The following is a 25473-nucleotide window of genomic DNA, read 5'->3' as shown; positions in this document are numbered from 1 at the left end:
AGGCAGCTTATATAGGATACCTTTTTTTTTTTTTTTTTTTTTTTTTGGGGGGGGGGGGGTAGTGCTGTTAGTGAAAATTCAGTTTTTTTTTTTTTTCCCCTTTTTCTTCCTCAACCACTTTAGTATGGTCTATGAGCTTGTCATGAGTATCATATGTGGTTAGTGAAATGTGATATTGGCTGATTGAAGCTCTTGTATCTCATAGCATCAGTAAGTATAATTTCCTGTAATAATATGTGCATAGTTTACCTCCTTTTTTAAGGCTGCAAAGTGTTACAAATTGACAAGTATGGAGTATTTTTCTAGAGTTAAGTTTGTTTTAACTGTAATATATGTGAGCAGGTTAAGGTGAACACCGTACTTGGGTCTGAGGCACCTGCCCTGACAGTGAAAATCGTGCAAGCTGCCAGTGTTAATTCAAAAAGTGCTCCCGTGATTGAGAACCAGGTTTTGACAAACTTGGCTTATGTTGCTTTGATTTGTTTCTTATATTTACAATTCTGATTTCCTACAAGCTTTTTAATGACTTGGCAACTAATAAAGCCAAATCTGTTGTATCAGGATCTTAAGTATGCCGCAGATGGTGGATTCCATGTTTTGGATTCTTTGCCAAAGGACATTGATGTTGGGAAATATGAATTTTTTTCAAGGTGATATTCTGCTCCTCACTTAACACTGCTAATGTTGCGATCTCATTCAGAAAAAAGTCAGAAATTGACCTTTTTTTTTTTCCTTTTTTTGGATCATGGATTAGATTGCTCTCAATGATCCAAGTCAGAGTGATATATATGCTACAGGAGGCCGAACTTGGGTTAAAATTTATTTCACAGGAGAAATTAAAGTTGAAAATGCAGAGATATCAGTCCTTGATAATGATCTTGGCAATGTGGAATCTCAGAAAAAGTAAGTATATTTCCAATAAGTTTCTGAACTTTTATTCATCCACCATCTTTGATTCTAAGCATGATATATCAGATAACGACACTATTTTAAATCATATATTCCAAAGTCGCATCTGTGCAAAATGAAATTCCACAATTTGGCTGTTGGAGAACTTATGGTCGCATCTGAGCTAAATTAGAAAATGGAGACATTATAGTTTTTTTGAACACTTGGTGTACCATAGTCGATTAGGCACACTCATTTCTTGTTCTAGAATCTGGGCTTGACATGCTTGTTCAAGAAATGAAAAGAAAAACTCTTTATTAGAGAGTTGTCTTGCAAAATCAAGTTTTTTAATGTTAGATTATGGGATTGCAGGTTAGATTTGTCCACAGACAGTGCCATTTCTCTGTCAGCAAATCATCTTCAGAAGCTGCGCCTCTCCTTCCAGCTGTCCTCACCTCTGGGAAATACATTCAAGCCCCATCAGGTTTTTTATTTTATATTTTTTAGAGAATGCTTGAAGATCTTTAGATAATTTGCTAATCAAGATGGCGGCGGCAGGCATTGCTGAAGCTGAGACACGAGACAAATGTTGAACATGTATTTGTTGTTGGGAGTTCAGGAAAAACGTTTGAATTTACACTGGTAAGTTTCCTTTACTGCTTTCGGCATATCATGTCACCAATGAATCTTTCTATATCTGCATAGAATTATATGAGTTTCTTTTTTTAATTTTGAAAGTAAAGTTAACTCATTAACAGAAGAGGCATATGATATCTACAAGAGAAATCAAAACTAGCAAATAGAAACTGAATTGGATCAAAAAATATTTCTAATGGGAAAAACCACAATTGTTGGGGATTTCACATTGCTATGTAGTACAGCCTTCCATGAGGGGTCTTTCGATCTAATTATAGCATTGTTGCTTGGCTTTGAAACTCCTAAATTCTTTGCTCCATGTACATCACGTATATCGCATGGATGAAATATTGTGTACAGTTTATAGTTTATCATCTTTCCAAAATCAGGTATCTGCAAGCATCATCTCATGATTTCATTCTGTAGGATTTCCTTGGACTAGTGGACAAGCTCTACTACCTTTCTGGCAAGTATGATCTGCAATTAACCGTTGGAGATGCTGTCATGGTAATTATGATTCTGTACATTTTCAATGTATTAGTACTTGCATTGGTATGGTTTTTCTAAATTGACCTTTTCAGGAGAACTCTTTCTTTCGATACCTGGGTCATATCGACTTAGATCTTCCTGAAGCACCTGAGAAGGCAACTCGGCCACCTCTTCAGCCAATTGACCCTCTTTCGAGGTTTGGACCCAAAGAAGAAATAGCACACATATTCAGAGCCCCAGAAACGCGTCCACCTAAGGAACTGTCTCTTGTTTTCTTGGGCCTTACGCTTGTTCCACTTGTAGGATTTTTTATTGGGGTAAGTTAATATGTTCATGCCATTTTCTTTCCGTTGTGCCCCAACTGGACAAAAGTCAATTATTTCCTTGTTCGTAGAAATAATTGTACGTAGTATAAAATAAGCTCTAAGATGTCAAATTACAGTACAAGATATTAAATTGTTCATGCCATTTTGATTATTAGTATGCATTGAAGTAGAATTTCTTGCTGTTAAAAAGTTGCCCTTTTGTTTGTTCTGACTATCGTAACACACATGCTTTAGCCTTTGTGAACCACTGACCATTCGATTTTATATTGTTTGTAGTTTTGTACTTTTAATTTCTGTTCAATTTACTCAACTGTTAGCCTTTGAGGTGTCACTTTTTCTCTTACTCTGATCTTCAATGCCTTCTTGCAGCTCCTTCGCCTTGGGGTGAACTTTAAGAAGTTCCCTACAGCAACAGTATCTGCTGCATTTGCTGCACTCTTCCATGTTGGTATTGCAGCTGTACTTTGCCTCTATGTCCTTTTCTGGCTGAAGGTTTGTGTATACAACTCTCTTTCTATATGAATTTGTGATTTACTGTAACTCCTTTGTACAAAACTGTATCTTATTATTATTATTTTTTTTCCAAATTCTTCTCTTGGTCTGGACTTGATTCATTTTCCATCTTTGGAAATCTTTATTTTTTCAATTTTATTTTCTTGTGTTTGCGCATCTGCAAATGCTTCTTCTGTATTCAACCCTTTGTTCAATACCTGCAGTTGAACCTGTTTACAACACTGAAGTACCTGAGCTTCCTGGGAGTCTTCTTGTTATTTGTCGGTCACAGGACTCTTTCCAACCTAGCCAAAGTGAAAGCTGACTAGCACGGTACATTGGAGGAAAATTTCCTTGATTGAAGTATGTTGCTGGGTCACATATTTATTTGAGGAATTCCCCTTTCAGAAAGTTGAGAAGTTGTAGACATTTAGAGTCAATTTTGTAGAATTCGATTTTTCACTTGAGAGTGCCAGCTATAGTGTAGTTCTTTATTTTATTGTATACACATGTATTCAGAACTTTTATCTAAAAGCATTCTCTTCTATGAAGTCTTACGATATTCCCCTCCCCCCAACATTGTTATTGCCCTCCAATCTATGGTTCCAAAGCCCAAAATCAAGACATTTAACCAGTTTTTAAACAATGAAGGCTATAAAACTGAAATTGAATCACATTTTGAGTTTCTGAGTTGCAACATCTTTTCATCTGCATTTATCGGTATGGTTCAGTTCAGGTTGGATCAATGTTGTCTTGTACTTACAGATATAACTGTAACAGAAGGGACATAGGAAAGGACTTTGTACTTTAGTATGTGACTAATACTTCTAATCAACCATATCCAATTTTGAAGATGTCTATGCAGTAGCTATTGTTATAAAAACTGTATATTGTTGATTAACACTCAAATTTGAAGATTTAAAATTTTCTTTTCCTGAAACCGTAAAGGAAGCTCTAACCACTTGAGTCATCACTCACTCTCAATTGTTAAACTTTGTAATTGGTGATTAGTCTTTTTAGGGGGCGTTTGGTTCAAATAATGGAAACAGTATGGAAAGGAAACAAATAAGAGGGGGAAAAGGAATCATTTAACTATTACCTTTCATTTGTTTGGTTTAACCATGAGAAGAAATTAGTTAAACTTTACTCCCTTAGGTAATGGTAATTGTTTTTGAGAGATAACAAATGAGAGGTAACCAAGCCTTCTAACCTAACACTCAATAACGATATCGGTTTAATCGATATCCGTTTCCAATCCAAAAAATACACTAACCAAATATGCTCAATGTCTCCCCATAATTACTCAACCTTTTTGCAGTCACAAAAAAATTTAAACTTTGATCTTGCCAAGCCAACTGGTGGCTACATCTATCTCCTCCCTGAGGGTTTGTGTATAGGCCTGAGAACAACTCTTTACAAACAGATTGTTTAGGAAAGAGGATAACATTAATGCTAATGTATAAATCATTTCTTGCCTTGTAACTACATCAAAACACAAGCTTCCTTGCAGGAAAATTTTGAAACAGAATTTCTTGCCTCTAAAACCTACCTAAAGTGCTAATGCTAAACTAACAATTACAAGATCTTATCATCACTCGGCCTTAAATAGGACAACTGTAACTATTGCAAATGAAATACACTAGTAGAGCATAACCCCACATCACCTTACTGGCCGCCTTCATATAAACATAGAGGTAAAAAAGAAAATTGTAACTGTTGAAGCAGCAATACTAATGCATGATGCTTCAGCAAAGATGAGAATTTTAAGGTGTCTTTGCTGCCTCACAGTACTAAAACCAATCAACTCAGTAATATGATCCAGAACTTCCACCTCCCATGTAACCACTACCACTCACACCACGGCCAGAATACAGCGATGAGTAAGAACTGCCACCAACCTGAAAGATCAACAAAATTGAGTAAATGCCTACCCAATTTCAGAAACTGAACTGAATTTCAACAAAGCAGGGCAGAAACATACATCGGATCCACGAGAAGGATATTCACTTCCATAGCTTGATGAATACATACCACCATCATTTGCCACCATATGAACCTATTGTACAAGAAACTATCAAAAAAAAAAGACTTACAGTGACATAAAACGTTCAAGTTACTAAATATTATTTAATTACAAGGGTTGTACCATTATAGCTCATTCCTTGACGACTACTGTAAATGCCATGAGAATCCTGAGCAGAGATTGAACTTCTGCTGCTGCCACTATATCCCGCAGTGGATCTCCCCATTCTAGAAGCATGAGATAATTTTAGTAGCAGAAAGAAAAATACATGGCCAAAATATATTTTAGTCCTGAAATTAACACTGACCTGTCACCATATGTATCTGCATACTGAGAGCTTCCTGAAGGGATGTCATAGTCCACACGTGCCCTTGAAATGGCGAAATACTATGACCAGGATCAGTGTATCGTGAAGGGACATCATCCTTGGAAATCAACAATCAGAATTTAGTAAAACCATTATGTTGAATAACAAAATGAGAAGGTACAAATTGAAACAAAGGAGGCTCCGCAACTAACCATAGCACTATAAGGGCGTTTAGAACCAGAAACAGAGTCATAGTCACGTGGACGCCCTTCACGATAACTTGGAGGTGGTCTTTCATATCTTGGGGCAATAACTTATCCTCTGGATAAGGTCTCCTAGTTGCAGAGCGTGATGCACTGCTCCTATGCACATCAGCATAGACAGGTGAACGGGCAGCATACTCGTCCCTATAAGTTGGACGCCTTTCTGGTGGCAACCTAGACCCATATTCTGCCACAGCCCTGCTCCTTGGAGGGAGCTCTTCCCTCCTGATATAATCTCTCTTCAAGCTACTCTTGGGTGGTGGAGGAGCTGCACACAACAGTGGGTCAGATGACAGTTATACAGTTTACTTGCCATCGAAAGTGACCAGCAAAGATCAGAATGAATACCAGGAGCTCTTCTATCATATGGCCTCGGTGGAGGTGGCAATGGCCTGGCTCTAGCAGGCCTCTTCAAGCCACGACCAACAGCAATGGGAGCCCGGCTAGCAAGTCCCCTTACACGAGGAGGAAGGGGACGTGGTAATGGACGGTTCCATGGAGCTCTGGGACGCCGCCCAGCCACACGGCCACCCTTATGATCAGAGCGGGGATGGTTTTTACCTTTACCCCGCTGCAATGGCCTGGACAATCTGGCTCTTACTTTAGCCTGTGGAAGAATAAAATCAGGTGAAGCCATATGAATTATCTCCCATGCCTAGGTAAAAACACATAATTAAGCTTATAAACCAATAATAACCTTGTGATCTCCTTCACCCAATTCTACATTATTAATGCTTTTAGCACATGTTACTGCTGCATCATGAGAGTCAAACGAAACAAAGCCAAAATCCTTTCTTCTCGCAGATGGCATATTACGAGCAAGTTCAACCTTTTCAATTTCCCCAAAACTCTTAAGTAGGATACGGACACGATCCTCATCCCATGAGGCAGGAAGACCATCAATAAACACAGTTTTGACCTAAAACAGTTTCAACCAAATATCATCCACAGTTAAAAGAAATCAATACTCCAAGAATTTGAGCAATGCACAACAAGAGCCTAACAGATGTGAAGCCTGGATTCCTGGAACCTCAAAGATAATCCCACATTAAATATATACCTCAGCCAGCAACCCCAACCATTGCTACATTCTTACAAAGGTGTGGATAAGCATAACAAAAAAGAAAAATTACAAGAAATCAAAGAAACAAATATCATATCCAAAGCTGTAAGTAAAGACCACATGTTATAAAATTTAAGTTTAAAAAAAAGTTTAGATGATTAAATCTACAGATATAAATATGAATAGAACACAATGAAATATAATAAAGAATAATTGATAATTAAAAAAAAAAAAAAAGGCAGGTATAAGCATAGCCAATAATTCAATATATTGGAGAAAAAAAAAAAAAAAGGAATAAAGAGAGATTGTATTCTGCTATAATTGGCCGGGTACTCACAAAACTACCCTTCCTAATAGGTGTTTGACAACTTGCAAGATGAATATCACTCCATTATCATCCAAGAAATTAGAAAGATGCTTGAGCTAATTACCTGGGCCATAATTTCATCTCCAGGATCAATGAAAGAATCTGCAAAAGAAACTTTTGCAGGCCTCTCAACTCCAAGTAAAACATCCCTTTTCTGAAGACGTTTAAAAGCATCCATGGCCTCGGAACGGGAGGAGAACTCCAAAAAGGCAAAACCTCTATTTTTTCCTTCATTGTTACTATCTTCCACTAACGTCAGGTCCTCGATATTTTCTATTCCATAAAGTTTCAATTTCTCTTTTAACTGGAAGAACAAATTAATATAGGCCAATCAGAAGAGAATAATGCAACTCTACATAACCAATAACAAAAATAAACGCGAAGCCTGATGAAGACAGCAACACCACAGTCTACTTACTTTTTCCTTTGTCCATGTTTTGCATATGTTACCCAAAAAAAGGGTATCGCTGTCCTGACTTGGTGTGACACCACATTGCTTCCCATTCACCTGGAATTTTTGGTGTTAGAATAAACTCAACATAATCTGTGCTTTGCAGTCACTCAATCTATGACAAGATCAAAACAAGTACCACAGGATTTTTAAGCTCCAAGACAGCTCGCTTTGCTTGCTCAACTGTAGCAAAGCGTAAGAATGCAAAGCCCTTGTTCTTTTTGGTCTGAGGGTTCATCATGAGCCTGACTTCAGTAACCTCGCCAACAACACTAAAAACTTCCTTCAAATCCTCCTCAGTAGCATCTTTGTCTAAACCACCAACAAACACTTCAAATTCTTTACGTTTACGCCTCTCTTTGACAAGTTCATGGTGTTCACGTTCTTCTGCAGCATCAAACAGTTCAGCATGCTCATGGCCATGGTCAATCTCATGCTTATGCTCAAGCTCATGGCCATGGCCCTCACCAGCATCAGTATGCTCATCGTCTTCTTCAGCCTCCAGTTCCTCTGGAACTTCTTCCATATCCTCCTCAGCCATGTCTCCCTCCTCTTCCTCTTCCTCCTCTTCAACTAGGTCACCTTCCTCAACTTCCTCCACAACTTCGTCCTCTTCCTCCTGGAAATCTTCCTGGTCAACTTCTTTCTCATCATATCCATCACCATACTCTTCTGGTTCATATTCTGGTTCGTTATCCTCAAGGTCCAACCGTTCATCTTTTTCATATTCATCCTCTTTAACCTCATCTTCTTCTGCCATAGAAAGAGAGGTTGACAGAAATCCAGCCAGTTAACATGGTGAATTCACCATTGGGAGTAATAAGAGTTCTAAAGTGTTGGATGCACAGATAAAATACCCACTAAGCCTCCAAAATCCAACATCAAAAACATAATTGATATGGTTATTCAATAAAGTTAACTCAGGTTAAAAGTAAACGTGTCCAAAAGAGCATTGGAGCATAATTGTCTGTCATATCCGGAAAAAAAATAAAGCCACTTCCATTACTTTATTGTATCCTTGTAATAGATATTTGGGCAATTCTTAATTGTACCAAATGCATTAATCTTCATAGAAAGGAAACAGATTTGTAATCCATTTCTCACTAATGTTAACCTTTGCATACCATTGGCAATTTATAACAGACCTTGGTGTAAGCACACTCTATAAAAGTGTTTAGAGATATGGTGGAGTTTGAAACTTGTGCATATAAACAAACAGGAGATAAAACATAGCAAGATAAATACAATGTTATGAAGAACACTTGTCCCTTCAAAAGCCCTTATCCCCAATATTGAAGTCTTAAATGGGCACTCCACATAAATGACTGTTTTCCAAACATTGAAAAGGGCTTGAACCGTCAAAAACAGCTGAAACAGCAATCACAAGACTTCCGTTGGTCATGCGTATATTAGATTTCCATGGTTTAAAATCTTTCATAACCGGAAATATAGATTGTTCTTCGACCAAGAGATGTCATGCCAGGTTAATGTGAGAGAACACAATGTAAAAAAAATCACTCTTTTAACAAGCCTTTCTTATACACTTCATGTGAAAACTCGCTACGAAATTATCCAAATTCCAATATTTAAAGTCCTCCCCATCTCCGTAGAGAATAAGGTGGAATCACATGAATGTCACCTAAGAAATAAGTTCTTTCTTGCTCATAAAACTTCGACAGGGATGGACCAACTTCAAGGATAGAGAAACTTATACCTAATCTTACAACAATTCATTCATTAATGCCCAAAATTTCACCCCCGCGACTAAACCAACCAAGCTAATTAAGCATCTGATGAACAAATTAACCTAAACTGTATACCCAACAAATCAAAAAACATAACATGCAAAAAAAAAAAAAAAAAAAAAACGAATCTTTTCTTCCCTTCAGATAAAATTCATTCAGCAAAGAAACCTCCTTTTATCTTTTTTCATAAAACCTTCAAACATACCAACAATTAATTTCACCTAAGAGCACTAATACATCATTAATATGAAATTAATTCATAAATTAACAAACAACAAATCACCCACAATTCCAATTCCTCTTTCCTATCAAAAATATAACCCAAATCAACTATTCTTCCAATAAAATCAATATTATCCTAACAAAATACAATTAACTAATAATTAAATCAATTGCAGAAATAATAATTTAAAAAAATACTTACTTGTCAAAAGAAAGGATCCATTAGACTCAGATAAAGGCTCAACATTCAGATCCGTTGAGCTATCAATACTATAATTTTGTTCAGAAACTTTAACGTTATCGTCGTTAATTTCAACCCTAAGAACCTCGTTTTTAACATCATCGGACTTCGCCGGAGTTCGGGAAGTTCTTGTCGTCTTCTTCCCCGGAGTAGCCGCCGCTTTCTTCGTTCTTGGGGGCATGTTCTTCAATTTTTGATGATTTTTCTTTCCAGATTTTGGGGAAAATCAGGAAATTGAATGAAAAATTAAGAGAGAGAAAAAAAAGAAGCAAGAAATCGAGATAAATAGAGAGAGAAAAGGAGGGGTTTAAAATTAGGAAAGAAGAACCCTAATTTTGGGTTCGTTTACTTTTATTAGAAATTTTCCACCGCATGACGTGGACATGTACAAGTACTTAGTAAATACTCTTACCAAGTCTTTGCCTTTTTTTTTTTTTTCTTTTTAATTTTTGCAATTTTTGTGTTTGTGGAATCCTTTGACTCTATGAGAATACATGATCTCACTAGGTACTTCAGTACTTGTGACTTGTGATCTGTCAGGCAATTTTTATTTTACAACAGGTTGTACCGTGAACCTTTAGGGATTATTAATAAGGTTGATAGAAAAAACGTTAGTTTGTTTAATTAAGAGAGTTTTAAGTTAAGGCTCTGTTTGGTTTAACGTAAAATGGTTTCTAAGAAAAATGATTTTTCATGGAGAAAGTATATTCGGCCGTAATTGCAAATTAGTTTTCTTTTGTTTGTTTCATTACATGAAAATCTTTAGAGAAAGTGAAAATAAGGATCAAAATGTGAGGATAGATAAGAGGAAAGTAAAAAAAGGATAGGGAGGAAGGAGAAAAAGGTTTTCACCATTGAAAGTACGATGTAATAAGCTAGAGGAAGAGAAAATATGAAAATTTAGACCGGAGATAAAGATTGCTAAGGTGAGCGAATAAAAGAGAATTGAATACGCAGATTTGGAAAAGTGAATATTTGTGGAATTTTCGTGTATAGTTGTTACTTCCTCCGTTTATGAAAGATTGTTACGTTTAGTGATTTTACATGGTTATTATTGAAAATCAAAGATTTAGATGTCACATATATCAGATCTTAAGGCATTAAGTCAATGTCGAACATAGGAATACTTACGTTATGTTGTGAATGTGTGAGGAAAAATGTAAAAAAAATCATTATAATCTAGGAAATAATTGAAACGTAAAATTCCTATTTCCAACACTACAAGCAAGTGACGTTATATGGAACATAGTGACCCTAATTTTTAACTTAGTAACCTTATAACATTATGTTAAACATAGTGACCCTAATTTTAACATAGTAACCTTTATTAAAAAAAATAAAAATAACCTCTTATAGCCTTTATAATATCACAATGACTTTTTTTCAACATAATAACCTTTATTTTAATATAGTGACCTTTTTTTTTATTAAAAAATAACCATAGTGTCTCTAATATTAGTGGTCTACAATAAATTAGTGTGGATCAGGTTCATTTAAGAGTTTAATTTAGTCGTATTGACATGTACTCACATTTGTGTCTCTTGCAAGTCCTGCCTTGAGTACCTTCCTTATCTTTCATTAATTATTTTTTTTTTTTTTGGTGTTCCATCCGTTTCACCCTTTGGGCTAATCCGAATTCAGGCTCAGTTCTAGGTGATTAAGTTCTAGTCCACTCCCAATTGTTGTTGTAGGGGATCGAACCGCGGCCCTTCCTGGCCTACCAAGTATAGCCCCAATCACCAGTACACCTACAGTCAATTGGTATCTTTCATTAATTTTTAGTGTTCGTGATCAACATGCATGCTATTTTGTTCGTAACTTGATTGACTCGGCCTAAACCACCTATTAACAAGTTTAGTCATCATCATTCATAGGGCAGTGGGTTAAAATTTAATCTAGTGTTAATATTCACTTCATTATGCTAAACATATTGACTTAATTGCATTAAAAACACCTAGTAATTATAAAATAAAAAAATAAAAAAAAAAAATCGAAATACCATCACTGAATCATTAATTGTTTAATCGATCCTTAATATTCAATTTCAATATATGATACTGAATGACATGGATGTATCTTAATTTGATGCCTATATTAATTAGCTATTATGAATTCTTGAATGTTATAAATAATTTATCAGCGTTCTTGGATAACAAGAATCAAAATGAAAAATGAGCACAATATTCAGACATTAATCACACTTTTTTTCCAAATGTGCCAACCTTCATATAGTTTAACAATTATGTTAAATCGAGAAATATGTTCTATAAGTCTCACCATAATGTTAGATTTATGTTGTTCGATAATACAATATACAAAGCTAGTCAATTCAGTTGTAATAAGCAGCTATCGTTTTTGTTCACCCCAGTTCTTGCCCTCGAAAAAACTCGTTTAGCATACGATCAAGATCTTCTGCACTGAATCTGATATACTTTTGAGGGTGTTTGGGTCCAATTTAGTCAAAATTGGGCCTGAGCACTAAATGATCCAATTAAAAGCCCAAGGTCAAGGTTCAACTCTCCAATTGCTCAAAAGTCAAAAGTCAGCCCACAAAGTAAGCCAATTGGGCTAAAGCCCAACCTCTCCAAGTATGATGAGGTATAAAAGCCATCATATTAACACATTCAAAGGGAGATCAGATACATTATCACATATGATCATTGACATTCCAATTCATATGCTCATTCTTGCATTCAGAAATATTCCACAAAAGCCTCAAGCTACAAACTCTCTTGCATAGTGTCTTCCTTCCACACATTGTACTGACTTTAGCATCGGAGGGGCCTTCCTCGGAAACACCCCCGAGGCTAGTTTACGTGTGTTCACTGTGCAGGAAACCTTCGGCCCAACACAACTTGGATCGAATCCAGTCTTCTCCATTTCAGTGGACCTTCGGCAAGGTCCCATTGTTTTCAACCGAAACAATTTGGCGCCGTCTGTGGGGAAGACTTTCAAAAATCTTTAAGCCAAATTCCTAACCAAGATCATCTTGCAATTATCTTAGCAGCCATGGCTAAGAACCGCAAGAGCAAAAGCCTCCGTCAAGGAGCGGGCGAAAAGCCTAAAACCCCTACACCATCGCCCTCGCCGGACCGGAACTCTCCCAAGGGTGCCGGCTCGGGGGGAGGATCACACAAGGAGGATTCCCTGTCTCCTATAATGCATGACTCTCAATATAGGCCGGACCACTCTCGGTCTAGCAGGGGTCAGTCTGATCATAGGACATATTCAGTGTCCCAAAGCCAACCATCGGCTGCACGGCCTCATTACCACCCTCGGCCGGGGACCCCTTTGACGGGGCCCAGTTCGGAAGAGGTGGCAAGAGCGCTGGCAGTACTCATGGAGGCAATGAGGGCACAGAATATGCCACCGCCTCGTGATCAAACTCCTCCGCATACCCGGCATCAGCGGAGGAAGTTAGACCATGACGGTGGGAAGCTTCCTTCCTTCCGGGAACTGGAAGAGTGGGAGGAGGATTCTTGGAAAAATGAAAAACAGAGGAAGAAGAACTCTCAATTATTTAAAGGATCCTCATCCTCAAGACCAGCAGCGCATAAGAGCAGCAGCTCAGCTTCTCGGCCAGAATCTACTCGCCGGGAACCCGAGACTGCTCGCAGAAGCGTCCTTGACCGACTCGGCGGCCAGGAACCGAGCGTGCGTAGTCGCCTCTCGTTCCCTGCAGCCGAGGCCCAGACTTCCCAGCCAGGGACGAAAACCACTCCTACCTCTCTAAGAGGGCGGAGCGCGGTCCCTTCGGCCAGGAACAAGGGCAAGGCCATTATGCTTCCCGCTAGTTCACCATTCGAGCAATGGATACTGGAAGAGCGCGTACCCACGGTTAAAATACCGTCGCATATCACATATGACGGGACCACGGATCCGAAGGACCACGTGGCCTCGTATGAGACTCATATGCATCTTTGCCCCAGATCCGAGGCGACTTGGTGCAAATATTTCCCAACCACTCTCAAGGGGGTCGCGCAAGCGTGGATCTCCAAGGGAGTAAGGCAAGGCTCCATAACAGGTTGGGATGATCTGTCCTCCAAGTTCAGGAGCAAGTTTTCCACGGCAAACCGCCGAGAAAAGACTACCGCAGAGCTCATGGGTCTGCAACAGGGGGAAACCGAAAGCCTCCGAGACTACCTGACCCGTTTCAGTAACGAGTCATCAAGCGTCTCTCAGCTGGACCAGGGGCTAGCTGTTTTTGCAATGCAGAATGGCCTTCAGCCAGGAAAATTCCTAGACTTCATGGTCATGCATACCCCGCAGACCTTGGAGGAAGCTCTTAGTGCTTCGGATAAGTTCATCCGAGCCGAAGAATGGAATAAAGCAAAAACCCAACCTCAATCCGGGGGAGGGAAACAGAGGCAAATACCCTTGTCTGAAGGCCAAGGCCATAAGGCAAAGGGAAAATCAAAGGCCTTGGAGCCATCTTCGGCCAGCGACCTAAAGAAGGACAGGTTTGCCTCATACACAGGCAGATATGAGTCCTACACTCCGCTCTCTCTTCCACGCGCCAAAATTTACAGTGTGACGAAGGAGGAGCAGAGTTACCGAAAGCCGAGACCACTCCCAGAGTGGTATCAGCGAAAAAATAAAAATCAGTGGTGTGAGTTCCACGATTCTTCGGGCCACAACACTGAGGAGTGTATCCAGCTGAAGGACCAGATAGAAGACATGGTCCGGAAGGGATACTTGAAAAAATACATCGCGGATCACCGCGAGAAAAAAGAATCCGAAAGGTTAGCAAAGGACCCTCGGCAGGACCTTGATTTCCCTCGGAAAAACAGTAAAAAACCGGAGGGGAAATTCCCTCCGATCAATGTTATCTCGGGAGGAATATACTCTCGGAGGGAGCACAAGCGTCACCTTAGAGCTTTGACTCACCAGGTGAACAACGCTGACATTCAATCTCCCCAGTCGCCGGTGCCGAACATGACGTTCACAGCCGCCGACTGCCGGGGGATTACGTTTCCTCACGAGGATCCGTTGGTGATCATCGCCACGGTGGCCAACCACGACGTCAGTAAGGTCCTTGTTGACGGTGGCAGCGGAGCAAACATTCTGTTCCGAAAGGCCTACAACCAAATTAAGCTGAAGCCCAAGCACCTTACGCCGGTACCCTATCCGGTATCCGGGTTCAATGGGGCTTCAACTTATCCAGATGGGAAGGTGACACTTCCTGTCACCATCGGTTGCGATGAGGCAGCCCGGAACGTCATGATTGAGTTTTTGGTCATCGACGCTCCTTCAGTGTACAACGTGATTTTGGGGAGACCCATAATTCACGAGATCCAAGGGGTCGTCTCAACTTATCATCAGCTGATGATTTATGTCTCAGACGCCGGCTTCCCCGAAAGGATACAGGGCAACCAGAAGGACGCCCGAAGGTGCAACTACCTCAAGCCATCCAGTAGTCGCCCAGATAACGACAAGGATGAGGAGGAGAAAGAAAAAGAAAGAGAGCCAAGCACAAAAAAGCCGAAAGGCCTAAGTGCTTCGGCCCAAGGATCAGTGCCCAGAGAAAAAGGTCCCGAAAGGGAAAAGGTTGACTCTTCATCTGAGCCGAAAGACTCAGAGAGCCAGCCGAAGAACACAAAGACTGGGACACCTGCTGACATTGGCAGCAGACCAGATTCTGAAGAGTCCAGTCCATCGGCAATGGACATGGACCAACAGACTGAAACAGCAGAGTTGGCCGAAGGAGATGCTGAGAAATGTGTAACAATCGGGATGGACCTTGATCCTAACACCCGTTGTGAACTTATTCAGCTCCTGCGGGATAACAGAGATGTGTTTGCTTTCTCGGCAGCTGATATGCCCGGGATAAGTTCAGACCTCATCTCCCATAACCGAAGGGTCCATGCAAGGCCTCTCAAAATTGGGGATCTTGTCCTTCGGAATGCTGCTGCAGTTCAGAAAGGCCGAATCCATGGGAAGCTCTCAGCTACATGGGAGGGACCTTATGAAATTTATGATGAGCTTCAGCCAGGGACATACCGACTTCGGCAGTTGGATGGAACTGAGTTGAAGAATCACTGGAATGCTGATGTACTGAAAAAATACCATGTGTAAACCCTTCGGGGCAGAACAATCTTTGTAAGTACATTTTGAACTAATGACAGGCCTTGGAGCCGCCATTTATATAAAATTTACAACTTTTTATCCTTTCAAAATTTTCTTTGTTCTATCTACTCTTTGAGGGTTTTTTATTCAGCCTCGTCTGAAGCCTTCGCCTTCGGGTAACTGGGTTTCAGATTGCTGACAAAACCTGTCTTTTTAAAGAACACCGGTCTTTCAGCTGAAGTCAAACTTCAGTAAGACTTGTTCTCCAAAGACATGAGTCCATGGACAATTCTGGGATATTGCCTTAACTGAGCCTTGTATCCCAGAGAGCCATTATCCGAAACATTGCCTTAAGTTGGCCCTGTGTTTCGGGTATCCATTTTTCAAAGATAGACAGAAAATCAAGGATAACAGCAACAGTTGAAAATTTTTAAATCAGCCTCGTCTGAAACCTTCGCCTTCGGGTAACTGGGTTTCAGATGGCTTACAAAACTCAGTCTTTTTAAAGAACACTGGTCTTTCAGCTGAAGTCAAACTTCAGTAAGACTTGTTCTCCAAAGACATGAGTCCATGGACAATTCTGGGATATTGCCTTAACTGAGCCTTGTATCCCAGAGAGCCATTATCCGAAACATTGCCTTAAGTTGGCCCTGTGTTTCGGGTATCCATTTTTCAAAGATAGACAGAAAATCAAGGATAACAGCCTTTTTAAATCAGCCTCGTCTGAAACCTTCGCCTTCGGGTAACTGGGTTTCAGATGGCTTACAAAACTCAGTCTTTTTAAAGAACACTGGTCTTTCAGCTGAAATCAAACATCAGTAAGACCTGTTCTCCAAAGACATGAGTCCATGGACAATTCTGGGATATTGCCTTAACTGAGCCTTGTATCCCAGAGAGCCATTATCCGAAACATTGCCTTAAGTTGGCCCTGTGTTTCGGATATGCGTCTTCTTTAAGAACGCTGGTCTTTCAGCTGAAGTCAAATTTCAGTAAGACTTGTTCTAAAGAGGTTAGTCCCAGAAAGCTAATATCCCAAGCATTGCCTTCAGTTGGCCCTGTGTTTCGGATATCCAACTTTCAGACAGTCAATCTTCAGTAAGACTTGTATCCCAGAAGCATTGCCTTCAGTTGGCCCTGTGTTTCGGATATCCATTTTGAAGAAGTTCAGAAATTGCTTATTCAACTAAAGTCATACTTCAATTTCTGTGGGGGCAAGAAGCACGCAGTGCAGCTATGTTCGGCAGAGTTGAAGAAAAGAAACAGTAAAGCATTCAAAAATAAAGCAACTGAAGAAAAAAATTGAGCTACAAGTTCAATAATTCAGTATCGGCAGCCGCCCACAAGCGGAAAATAACAGCTGCCGAAATACGTACATAAGCAAAAAAATAAAACTGCTGTACGACAAGGCAAGCTGAAGCAAAAAACAAGGCAAAAAACTCAGAAAGCGGCAAGTCTAAAGTTAAGCACATGATGAACCGCAAGATTCTGAAGACGACTGCCCGAGTTCCTATGCTTCAGCCGGGGGATCAGACTGATCAGCGTTGAGTCCCATGGTGGCCTCAGCCCCAGCAGCAGAAGAGGCGGGCTTTGCACTTTGCCGAGCCTCCCTTTCCCTCTGCTCAGCTTCCAACTCCAGTCTTTCAGCTTCCTCTTCGGCTTCCTCAGCCTTAAGAATTTCAGCTTCAGCTGGAGTTGCAAACTTCATGTGAGGGTCTTCGGGATTCTGGACCCACTCAGCACATTTAGACCAGTCCAGCTTCGGCTCAGCATGAAGGCAGACTCTTCGGCATACTCGGAATCCGTTTCTGAAACCCATCTCATATTCCTCTTGGGTATATACACGGACATTGAGTAAAGCCTCAGCATCAGCCAGCTTCTTCTGGGTCTCCTCCAAGTCTTCCTTGGATTTCTTCAGCTCATCAGCGACTTGGGAGGAGGAACCTCTCAGCTCATTCAGCTCTTGCTGAATTTGGAAAGCCTTTGTCTGGGCCTGGGCCACTTCAACTTTCTGGATCAGCAATTGATCCTCAGCCTTTTGGAATTTAGCTCTTTGAGCTTCAGCAGCAGCAGCAGCAGCCTCTGAGAGTTGGACGTCTTTGGCCAGGAGCAATTCTTCAGCAGCCATTCGGCTGGCTTCAAGAGCCTCTAGACGCCGCTGCACTTCAGCTTGTGCAGCAGTTCCTTCTTGAATTCGGCTCTCAATAGCAGCCTTGAATTTGGAGACGTCCACTCCCATATGCTCCTGGAGGAATTTTTCCCCTTCCATCAGTGGGGGAAAAACCTCCATCTCCATAGCATCGCAGAAGGTTTTCAGAGCTTCGGCAGCTTTTTTACCGTACTCCTCAACCTCCTGCTGCTTCTCTTCAGCTGCTGCTTGCTTCAGCTTAGCAAGCTTAACTTCCTCTTCAGCCACCTTCCTTTCGTGCACAGCAGCGTCTACCCTATCTTGTAGGGTATCAATCAGCTCTACAGTGAGAGTCTGATTGTGCACGAACTGAAAACAGGAAGACAAAAAAAAATAATAAGTAATAAGAAAAAAATAGAGCTGAATTTCGGAGGAAATGAAGGAAAATTACCTGCATCATCAGCAGTTGGTTAGACCTGGCTGGGTCAGGAACTGATCTACTGGATTCGCCCATCCCAGCAGTGGCCTTCAGCGACCAGATCCTTGCCCTGTCTACTTCGGACATGCCAGCAAAACTGCCGAAGTAGGCTTCAGCTCCTTCTCGGTTTTGACCCCATATGAGGTCCCAGATGTGATCTGGGATTGGAATTCGGGGGGCCGAGAAACCCATTTCTCCAGAATGCAGAGTCTGGAAAGAAGGGAAGGACGACGATGGAGCTTGATTAGCTTTGGTTGTCTCAGCATCATCCTTCTCAGAGGAGTCAAGTACTATGACCTCCTCTTCTTCAGGGGTGAGGACGAAAGCCTCAACCTCTCTGGCGATATCTGCCGTGAAGCCCTCAGCACTGGACATCACGGCATCTTTATTTTCGTGCTCAGCAGCACTCTTCTTGATTTCTTCTTGGACCCCTCCCTTAGGTTCGGGAGTTCTCTGATCCACCTCCATCTCAGGAGGTGGCGGAGGGGTCTTTTGAGGAGATTGGGGTGTTGGCTGGGGAACCCTCGGCGATCCATTGCCTTCCTCAGGTTCCCTTATTGCGACGCCGATGGTCATCGGCCTCTGCTGAAAGTCATGAGGGCCGATGATGGCCATCCTTCGGCGCCTTTTCAGAAGAGGCTGCTCGTCCATATCTGAGTCTGAAGACTCTTGTATTTGATCTTCGGGACGAACAGGAGCTTTGCCTTCTCTGTGTCTGTTACTCTCTTCAGACTGTAACAGACAGGGGGGAAGAAGAGTGAATAAAAAAAAAAAAAAAAAAATGAAAATGAAAATGAAAAGAAAAAAGTTGTCTGAAGCTCACCGAGGTTTTCAGCAAAGCCTCGTCTTCTTCAGCTGCTCTAGCTGCAGCTTCGGCCTCAGCAGCTCTGGAGGACCCTTCTCCTCCTTCGCAAGCCTCAAGTACCCGTGCAACCTCTTCGGCTATGCGGGCAGCTTCAGCTTCTTCGTTCAGCAGCTGAAACCAAGGGTCTCTCTTCTTCCACCAAGGCTTCTGCCTCTGATACAGAGCAACAGCCTCAATTTGGAAGTGGGAAGAATCCAGATGAACTTCCCTATGCCTCGGCTCAGTGATAGACGGGGCCCGTTCAGTTACAACTCGCTCTCGGTTAACACCAAGACGAGCGTAGTTAATACCAACGTTGGTCTCGTCCCGCTCTGAAAAAAGGGAAAGGGAAAAAGTTTAGCTCAGATATGTTGGCACAGCATAAAAAAGCAAAGCGAGAGAAGAAAAAGAGGTAGTTAAAAGCCTCGGCCCCAGCCGAAGAAGCTTACCATCCTTAAACTTTCGGCTGAGGCCAACAGCTGCTAGCATATTCTCTTGGAAAACGTAATGCGTATCGGGGAGCCAAGTCTCCGGGATATGCTGCATTCGACCACTCCCCCCCGGGTTCGGCAGCTTGCCGAAGATATGTTGCTGATCCAGGTTCGGATCCGCCCCGTTATCTGCGGGGGGACCTAGACTTCCCATTTCGGGATCAGGCTCAGCTAAGTACCGGGGAGCGCTGAAGACGCAAGGGTGGCCCGGATCTATGGGTGCCCTAACCCAAATCCATTGACCTCTCCAGTCCTTGTCTGAAGAGTCATTTGGCCACATGGTCAAGTATTGGGGCCGGGACTCAATCCGATACCACCCAGAACCATGGCTTCCGTGCCCACTCTGAATATTTGGCACTAGCCGATGGAGCTTTCTGAAGCAGTGCAGGTTCGGCACGTATTTGAAGAACTTGCAGACCCATAAGTATGTCATCACCCTTCGGATGCTGGTGGGGGTTAGCTGACATAGGGAAATGTTGTAATGGATCAGCAAGTCTCGGACGAAAACGTCCAAAGGGAACCTCAGCCCATACTGAAGCTGTCTCGTGTACACCCCCACATACCCCGGGGGTGGACGATGGATTCTATCGGATGCTGAGGGCATTCGGCACCAATATCCATCAGCTTCAAAAATGCCGTAGTGCAACTCAATTTGCTCAGCAAATCGATATTGATCGGCGTTCTCTACCCACCATGAGTAGGGGCGGTTCTTTATCATGGCCGAAGCGACTTCGGCATTCTCCCACTCTGAAAACCCAGGGAGGATATCCAAAGGACAGCGGGAATTTCATCGTCCCGTCCAGAAGCACTCGGCTCATCCGTTCTTTGAGGAGGAGCCGAGGAAAGGGGAGTCGCCCTAATCCCTTCAGCAGGGTCAGACTCCGGCCTTTGACCATTCCAGGTCCCAATCCTATTCCTAGGATCGGGAATCGGCCTTGCTCTTCTTGGAGCACGGGCTCTACCTCTAACTCCTCTTGCCATGGATTATTTCGAAGAGAAAAGTCGAAAGAAAAGGGGAAGGAGTTCGAATTCGAAGAAAAATAAACTGAAATCAAAGGAATTTACCTTAATCTGAAGCGAAAGTTGCCGATTTACGAGTTCGTAGTGGCAAGTCTCAGTTTCTAAGCTCAATGCTCGGGGGAATTTGCGAAGTTTTGATGCGGGTTCTTGGTTTCTCTCTCGAAGAATTCTGGGTTTGTGTTGGTGAATAAGTGAGGAGAATGACGCGCCTCTGTTTATATCTCCAGGTACGGGATACGAAGAGTCTGTGCTTTAATTTCTCTTAAGTACCCACTAAGTAACCATTAAACACATGTCTTGTGATTAAACTGCCCATTATCCGTCCAACTTCCGCAAATCATTAACCGTTGTTATCTCATTAATTACGGTTTAAATTCAAATTTTTGGATCAATTAAATCATTTACTTCCCTCCTTTTCTGAGTTAAATCAAACCCGACCCGTCATTCTTCCAAATCGGGTCTGGGGGGCAAGTTGTTTGGGTCCAATTTAGTCAAAATTGGGCCTGAGCACTAAATGATCCAATTAAAAGCCCAAGGTCAAGGTTCAACTCTCCAATTGCTCAAAAGTCAAAAGTCAGCCCACAAAGTAAGCCAATTGGGCTAAAGCCCAACCTCTCCAAGTATGATGAGGTATAAAAGCCATCATATTAACACATTCAAAGGGAGATCAGATACATTATCACATATGATCATTGACATTCCAATTCATATGCTCATTCTTGCATTCAGAAATATTCCACAAAAGCCTCAAGCTACAAACTCTCTTGCATAGTGTCTTCCTTCCACACATTGTACTGACTTTAGCATCGGAGGGGCCTTCCTCGGAAACACCCCCGAGGCTAGTTTACGTGTGTTCACTGTGCAGGAAACCTTCGGCCCAACACAACTTGGATCGAATCCAGTCTTCTCCATTTCAGTGGACCTTCGGCAAGGTCCCATTGTTTTCAACCGAAACAGAGGGTTTTTTCCACTTTCTATCATAGGCCTACAACCACATAATTCCCATATTCATATAATATAACTAAGTTTATACAAGTATATGTTAACATAAGAATCTAGCTTATATAGAATTTAAGGGGTTCGTTATGATCACTAACCCATAGCGTTTGAAAAAATTTCGATAAGCAGGCAATAAGACCTCTGCTATAGCCAATCTCAGAGACTCGCGCAACTCGCTGTCAGGAACTGTCCATTGAGATTGTCTTTGATGAAGCTCCTCGAATTGAATGTTGAAGTTCTTGAATCTCTCCTTTACCATAGACCTTGAAAGTGTCGGTGTGGCATCAGGCGTACTACCACCACCACTAGCGGAACCTGCTGGTTGGACTGAGAGAAATTGAAGGATCTACAAAAACAACAGATATGTAAATTTCTGTTTAAGGCTACTGCACTTCGCTCTTATGTGTCACCCACGTTATTTGTAACAAGTAGTAGTTGATCATAAAAAACACAATAGTATGTTAGTAGAGCAATACTTTAGACCAGGAAATCCTCTTGTATTGATTAGCATGTTGTTGGACAATCCTACGATGTCGTTGAACCCAATCATCTCCTAGTAGGTCTTTTGCTTCAGACCTACAGAAAAAGGAAAGGAGAATGAGTACGAGTGATAAGAAAAAGTTATTAAGATAAAGATGTGTAAGATGTAACAAACCTCCTAACTGATCTAACAATGTAATGAATGTTGTTCATAAGAAATAGCTGAGTCAAAGAAGTATCTTTATACTGCTTGGATTTGCCATCCAGGTTAGTCTGGAGTGCTTGCATTATTCGAGTTGTGATTGCAGCTAACTGCGCTCCTGTATTATCCCCACTGACTTCCTGGAAAAGTTGCTTCAGAGTGGACCGATAACTGTGAGCCAGGATATGATCACAGCATGAATAACCATTCATAAGAGAAATTACAAGATTACATTCGAATTACACTTGGCTTACTCGAACAAAAACTTGACATAGTTAATCACATAGCTAGTCAGTGGATGCACTGTTCCATCCATCACAGTTGTTTTTGTGGCATCCTTCTCGACTGCATCTTCAAAATCGCCAAATGTCTCATGGGCTGTCTGTGCCAGACGTTTTGTCAAGCTTGTTGCGGATTCCCTCATTTCAATACAAGGCTTGCCCTCAAAAATAGTTTCTATCTATACATACAACAACAGAACCAAAAATGTACTTAGTCCCAAATCCTAACAGATAATTCAAATGGCAAAAGCAGAGGAAATCTAGTGAATTTAAAAGAAAAATAACACTACTACTTATAAATAAAATCAAAGAAATCGAGGTTGATTCTTCTTACCTCAGGCTGAAGTTCTCTCATTATCTCATACATGTCCAACAAAACAAATAATTTTTCGGGTGACCTCTTACTTCTAGCAATTGCATCACCAAAACTAAGGAGCGAGGACACACATCCTGAAGTCACTTCAGCAAAGCATAATATTCTGATAGATTCGATAGCTTTAAATATCTCATCACAAACTTTCTTCTCCCCAGAAAACAACAATTTAACCTGCATTGATTCATAATGATTGTAATTAATCCCATCACAGAACATTAGGATTGTGTTAAGACTTGAAATACAAAATCGATTTCTTACAGCTATTCGCATGAAATGTATCCAATTCCCAATCTTTGCCTCCAAAGCCTCCCACTGCATCTTTTGTACATCTTCTTTGGTAAGTCTCTCCACCCCGAGTTTTCTGAATGTTATTTCCATTACAGATGAACGTGTTTCCCTAGATATTCATATAGGATTAAAGACATTAATTAGTACTAATGACCACAAATCTTATACCATATACTAAATTATTAGCAGTTAATCTATCAAATTTCCCATGTACTAAACTAATAAAAGCAGTCAATTCGAGTCATTTATATATATCCTCACAAGAGATATCTAAGTCACTATATCATATATCTTTCTGATTTTTTTTCTGTTTTGCTAGGTAGAAAACATATTACAACTCCTCTAACATCAATATATATCGATATCTCAACTAAATGAAACAACTCAAAAATGGTAATCAAACTCCACAATTCTAGATAATGTAATAACATGATACCTACTACTTATGTTACGAGGGGAGAACAAGTTAATATTGTGTACGAATAGCTTTAATTTAAGTAGCATGCAAATTGCAATGAAGTCATGGAAAAAACAATGTGCATACCGATAAATGCTGAGAATTTGTTGTTGGTAGCCTGCTTGAATCATTTGATTGGCCAACTCACGGAGCAGTGGCAAAACTCGAGGTGGAATAAGATCAAGAGACTTATAACCTGCATTTCCCGTGCTTTTATTACTCTGTTCACCAGAAGCTGATGTTGAGTTGGGCCGTAATGAGCTTGGAAGGCAGTCGAAAAGACAATCTGGTTCTACAGGCTTGCTGAAACAAGGATACATAACCATTGATCACTATTGGAAAATTACAAGTTCTCAAAACCAAAAATTTGCATCAAAGTCGAATATTTTTGAATGATAACAAACCTGTTAGACATTAGAATTTGCTTAAACTCGTCTTCTAGTTTAGAACTGGCCTTAGAAAGTAAGTTGTTAACGCGGTTAAGAGCATCATCATTACTCTTGAAACTTTTGTTGCTACTGAAAAAAATAAGGACTGTTTTCAACTGATCAATTGCTTCAAGGTAACTTTCCAAATCTTCATGAGGTCCTCTTAATATTTTCGCCTCAGCCTGCATTTTCCAGGAAAAATTAAGTGATTATAAAGAGCTACATCTCTATGTATACTTCTAAAATGTAACAAAATTAAACCTCTTTGTTACACGACTTACACCCTTGATTATTGTGCATGGTATTGTACATTTTGTATAATATCACGCATCTCACATATGGCTCTTGATATCATGTCAGAGAACAAATTAACCAAAAGTTTAAGTTTATAGTTAAAGACCTACACTCCTACGATTACTTTAAAGAAGACATCAAAAATGGTGTAGATAGAAAAAATAATACTCGTTTAAGTTATTACCAACGGCATTAAGAGACAAGGGTGCATTTTAACAATGTTGTGATGCCTACTTTGAATAATAGCCTAAACAATGCATGACCACAACAATTGATCATAGATTAAATTTTATAATGGCTATGAAATGCAATCTCGTAGATATCAAACATATTGTTTCTCAAATTCATTCTCAAGTTACATTCATTTCACCTCAAGTACTCGTGTTAGATAATCAAAAAAACAATTATAAACTATTTGGATAGGAAAGAAAAGAACCTTGCGAGCGAGATCAAATTGAGCCACGACTAACTCAGTAGCATTCAAAGTCTTGTCAATATTTTCATGCGCCCTTCGAATGGAATGTGTTCGAATCTGAGTAGGGCGCATAGCAGTTTCGAGGGAAGATAAGCGATGATCGAAAGAACCCAAAATAGAAACCATGTTATCTGTAATTGTTTGGCTTTTTGAAAGAGATTCTTTCATGAATTTCACCCTTTCTTCTAATGTTTCTTTTGACATTGGCAATGGTGCCCCCATTTTTTCCCTTGAAATTTTGTTTTGTTCCCAAAAATTTATGTTTGTTGGTTTTGAGAGGTGGCCGGTAAACTAGGAAACAATTTGTCTTCTATACTTTTTTTTAATTTCCTTTTAACTCTTTCAATTGCCTGAATTAAGGGGGTGATAATTGAGCAGGTTTGTCAAATTCATAATTTCATTAGAACTCGAGCAAGTTAATAGTTTTGTCGAGATCAGACTAAAATATAAACAAAAATGATAAATAGTTGGGAAAATTTTCAAATGGCTACAATAATATATTCGAGTATATTAATGAGGGACAATTTTGCGATGGCTACACAATTTTTGTAGTCATTACAATGTTTTTTTTTTCTTCTTTTTTATCATAACCTTGTATTCTTTTAGTTTAAATCTAAACCATTCATTGAATTGACTAATTAATATTTAATTTCATA

At 40.5% G+C, this 25473-nt stretch overlaps 1 protein-coding gene and 2 pseudogenes across 1 annotated transcript; 1 reads left to right on the top strand and 2 right to left on the bottom strand.

The window, feature by feature from the left end:
- Positions 1-342: 342 nt before the first annotated feature.
- On the top strand, positions 343-3403 carry LOC110738526 (annotated as a pseudogene).
- Positions 3404-4582: 1179 nt separating this feature from the next.
- On the bottom strand, positions 4583-9941 carry LOC110738528 (annotated as a pseudogene).
- A 1931-nt stretch (positions 9942-11872) lies between these two features.
- On the bottom strand, positions 11873-24985 carry LOC110738525 (exocyst complex component EXO70A1-like). The gene is made up of 11 exons (XM_021918932.1): positions 24779-24985; positions 24025-24230; positions 23708-23923; positions 23134-23272; positions 22834-23046; positions 22473-22678; positions 22192-22389; positions 22013-22112; positions 21635-21882; positions 21500-21522; positions 11873-11955 (listed from the first exon to the last, which is right to left on the bottom strand). Exons 1-11 carry the CDS (start codon positions 24983-24985, stop codon positions 11873-11875), a joined length of 1839 nt encoding a protein of 612 aa, XP_021774624.1.
- Positions 24986-25473: the final 488 nt, after the last annotated feature.

The sequence above is a fragment of the Chenopodium quinoa genome, unplaced genomic scaffold, assembly GCF_001683475.1.
Source record: "Chenopodium quinoa cultivar QQ74 unplaced genomic scaffold, ASM168347v1, whole genome shotgun sequence".
NCBI classification, from domain to species: Eukaryota; Viridiplantae; Streptophyta; class Magnoliopsida; order Caryophyllales; family Amaranthaceae; genus Chenopodium; species Chenopodium quinoa.
The sequence above is the reverse complement of the archived record's forward strand: the minus strand, read 5'-3'. Positions and strand labels throughout refer to the sequence as shown.

Bases quoted from the DNA above. Each gene is read 5' to 3' on its own strand.
- LOC110738525 (XM_021918932.1), bottom strand. From the start codon at position 24,985: ATGAAAGAATCTCTTTCAAAAAGCCAAACAATTACAGATAACATGGTT. The intron at 23,924-24,024 runs GTTTGTTATCAT...TCCTTGTTTCAG, and splicing joins CAAATTCTAATGTCTAACAG to CAAGCCTGTAGAACCAGATT. The intron at 22,390-22,472 runs GTAAGCCAAGTG...CCTGGCTCACAG, and splicing joins TATGTCAAGTTTTTGTTCGA to TTATCGGTCCACTCTGAAGC.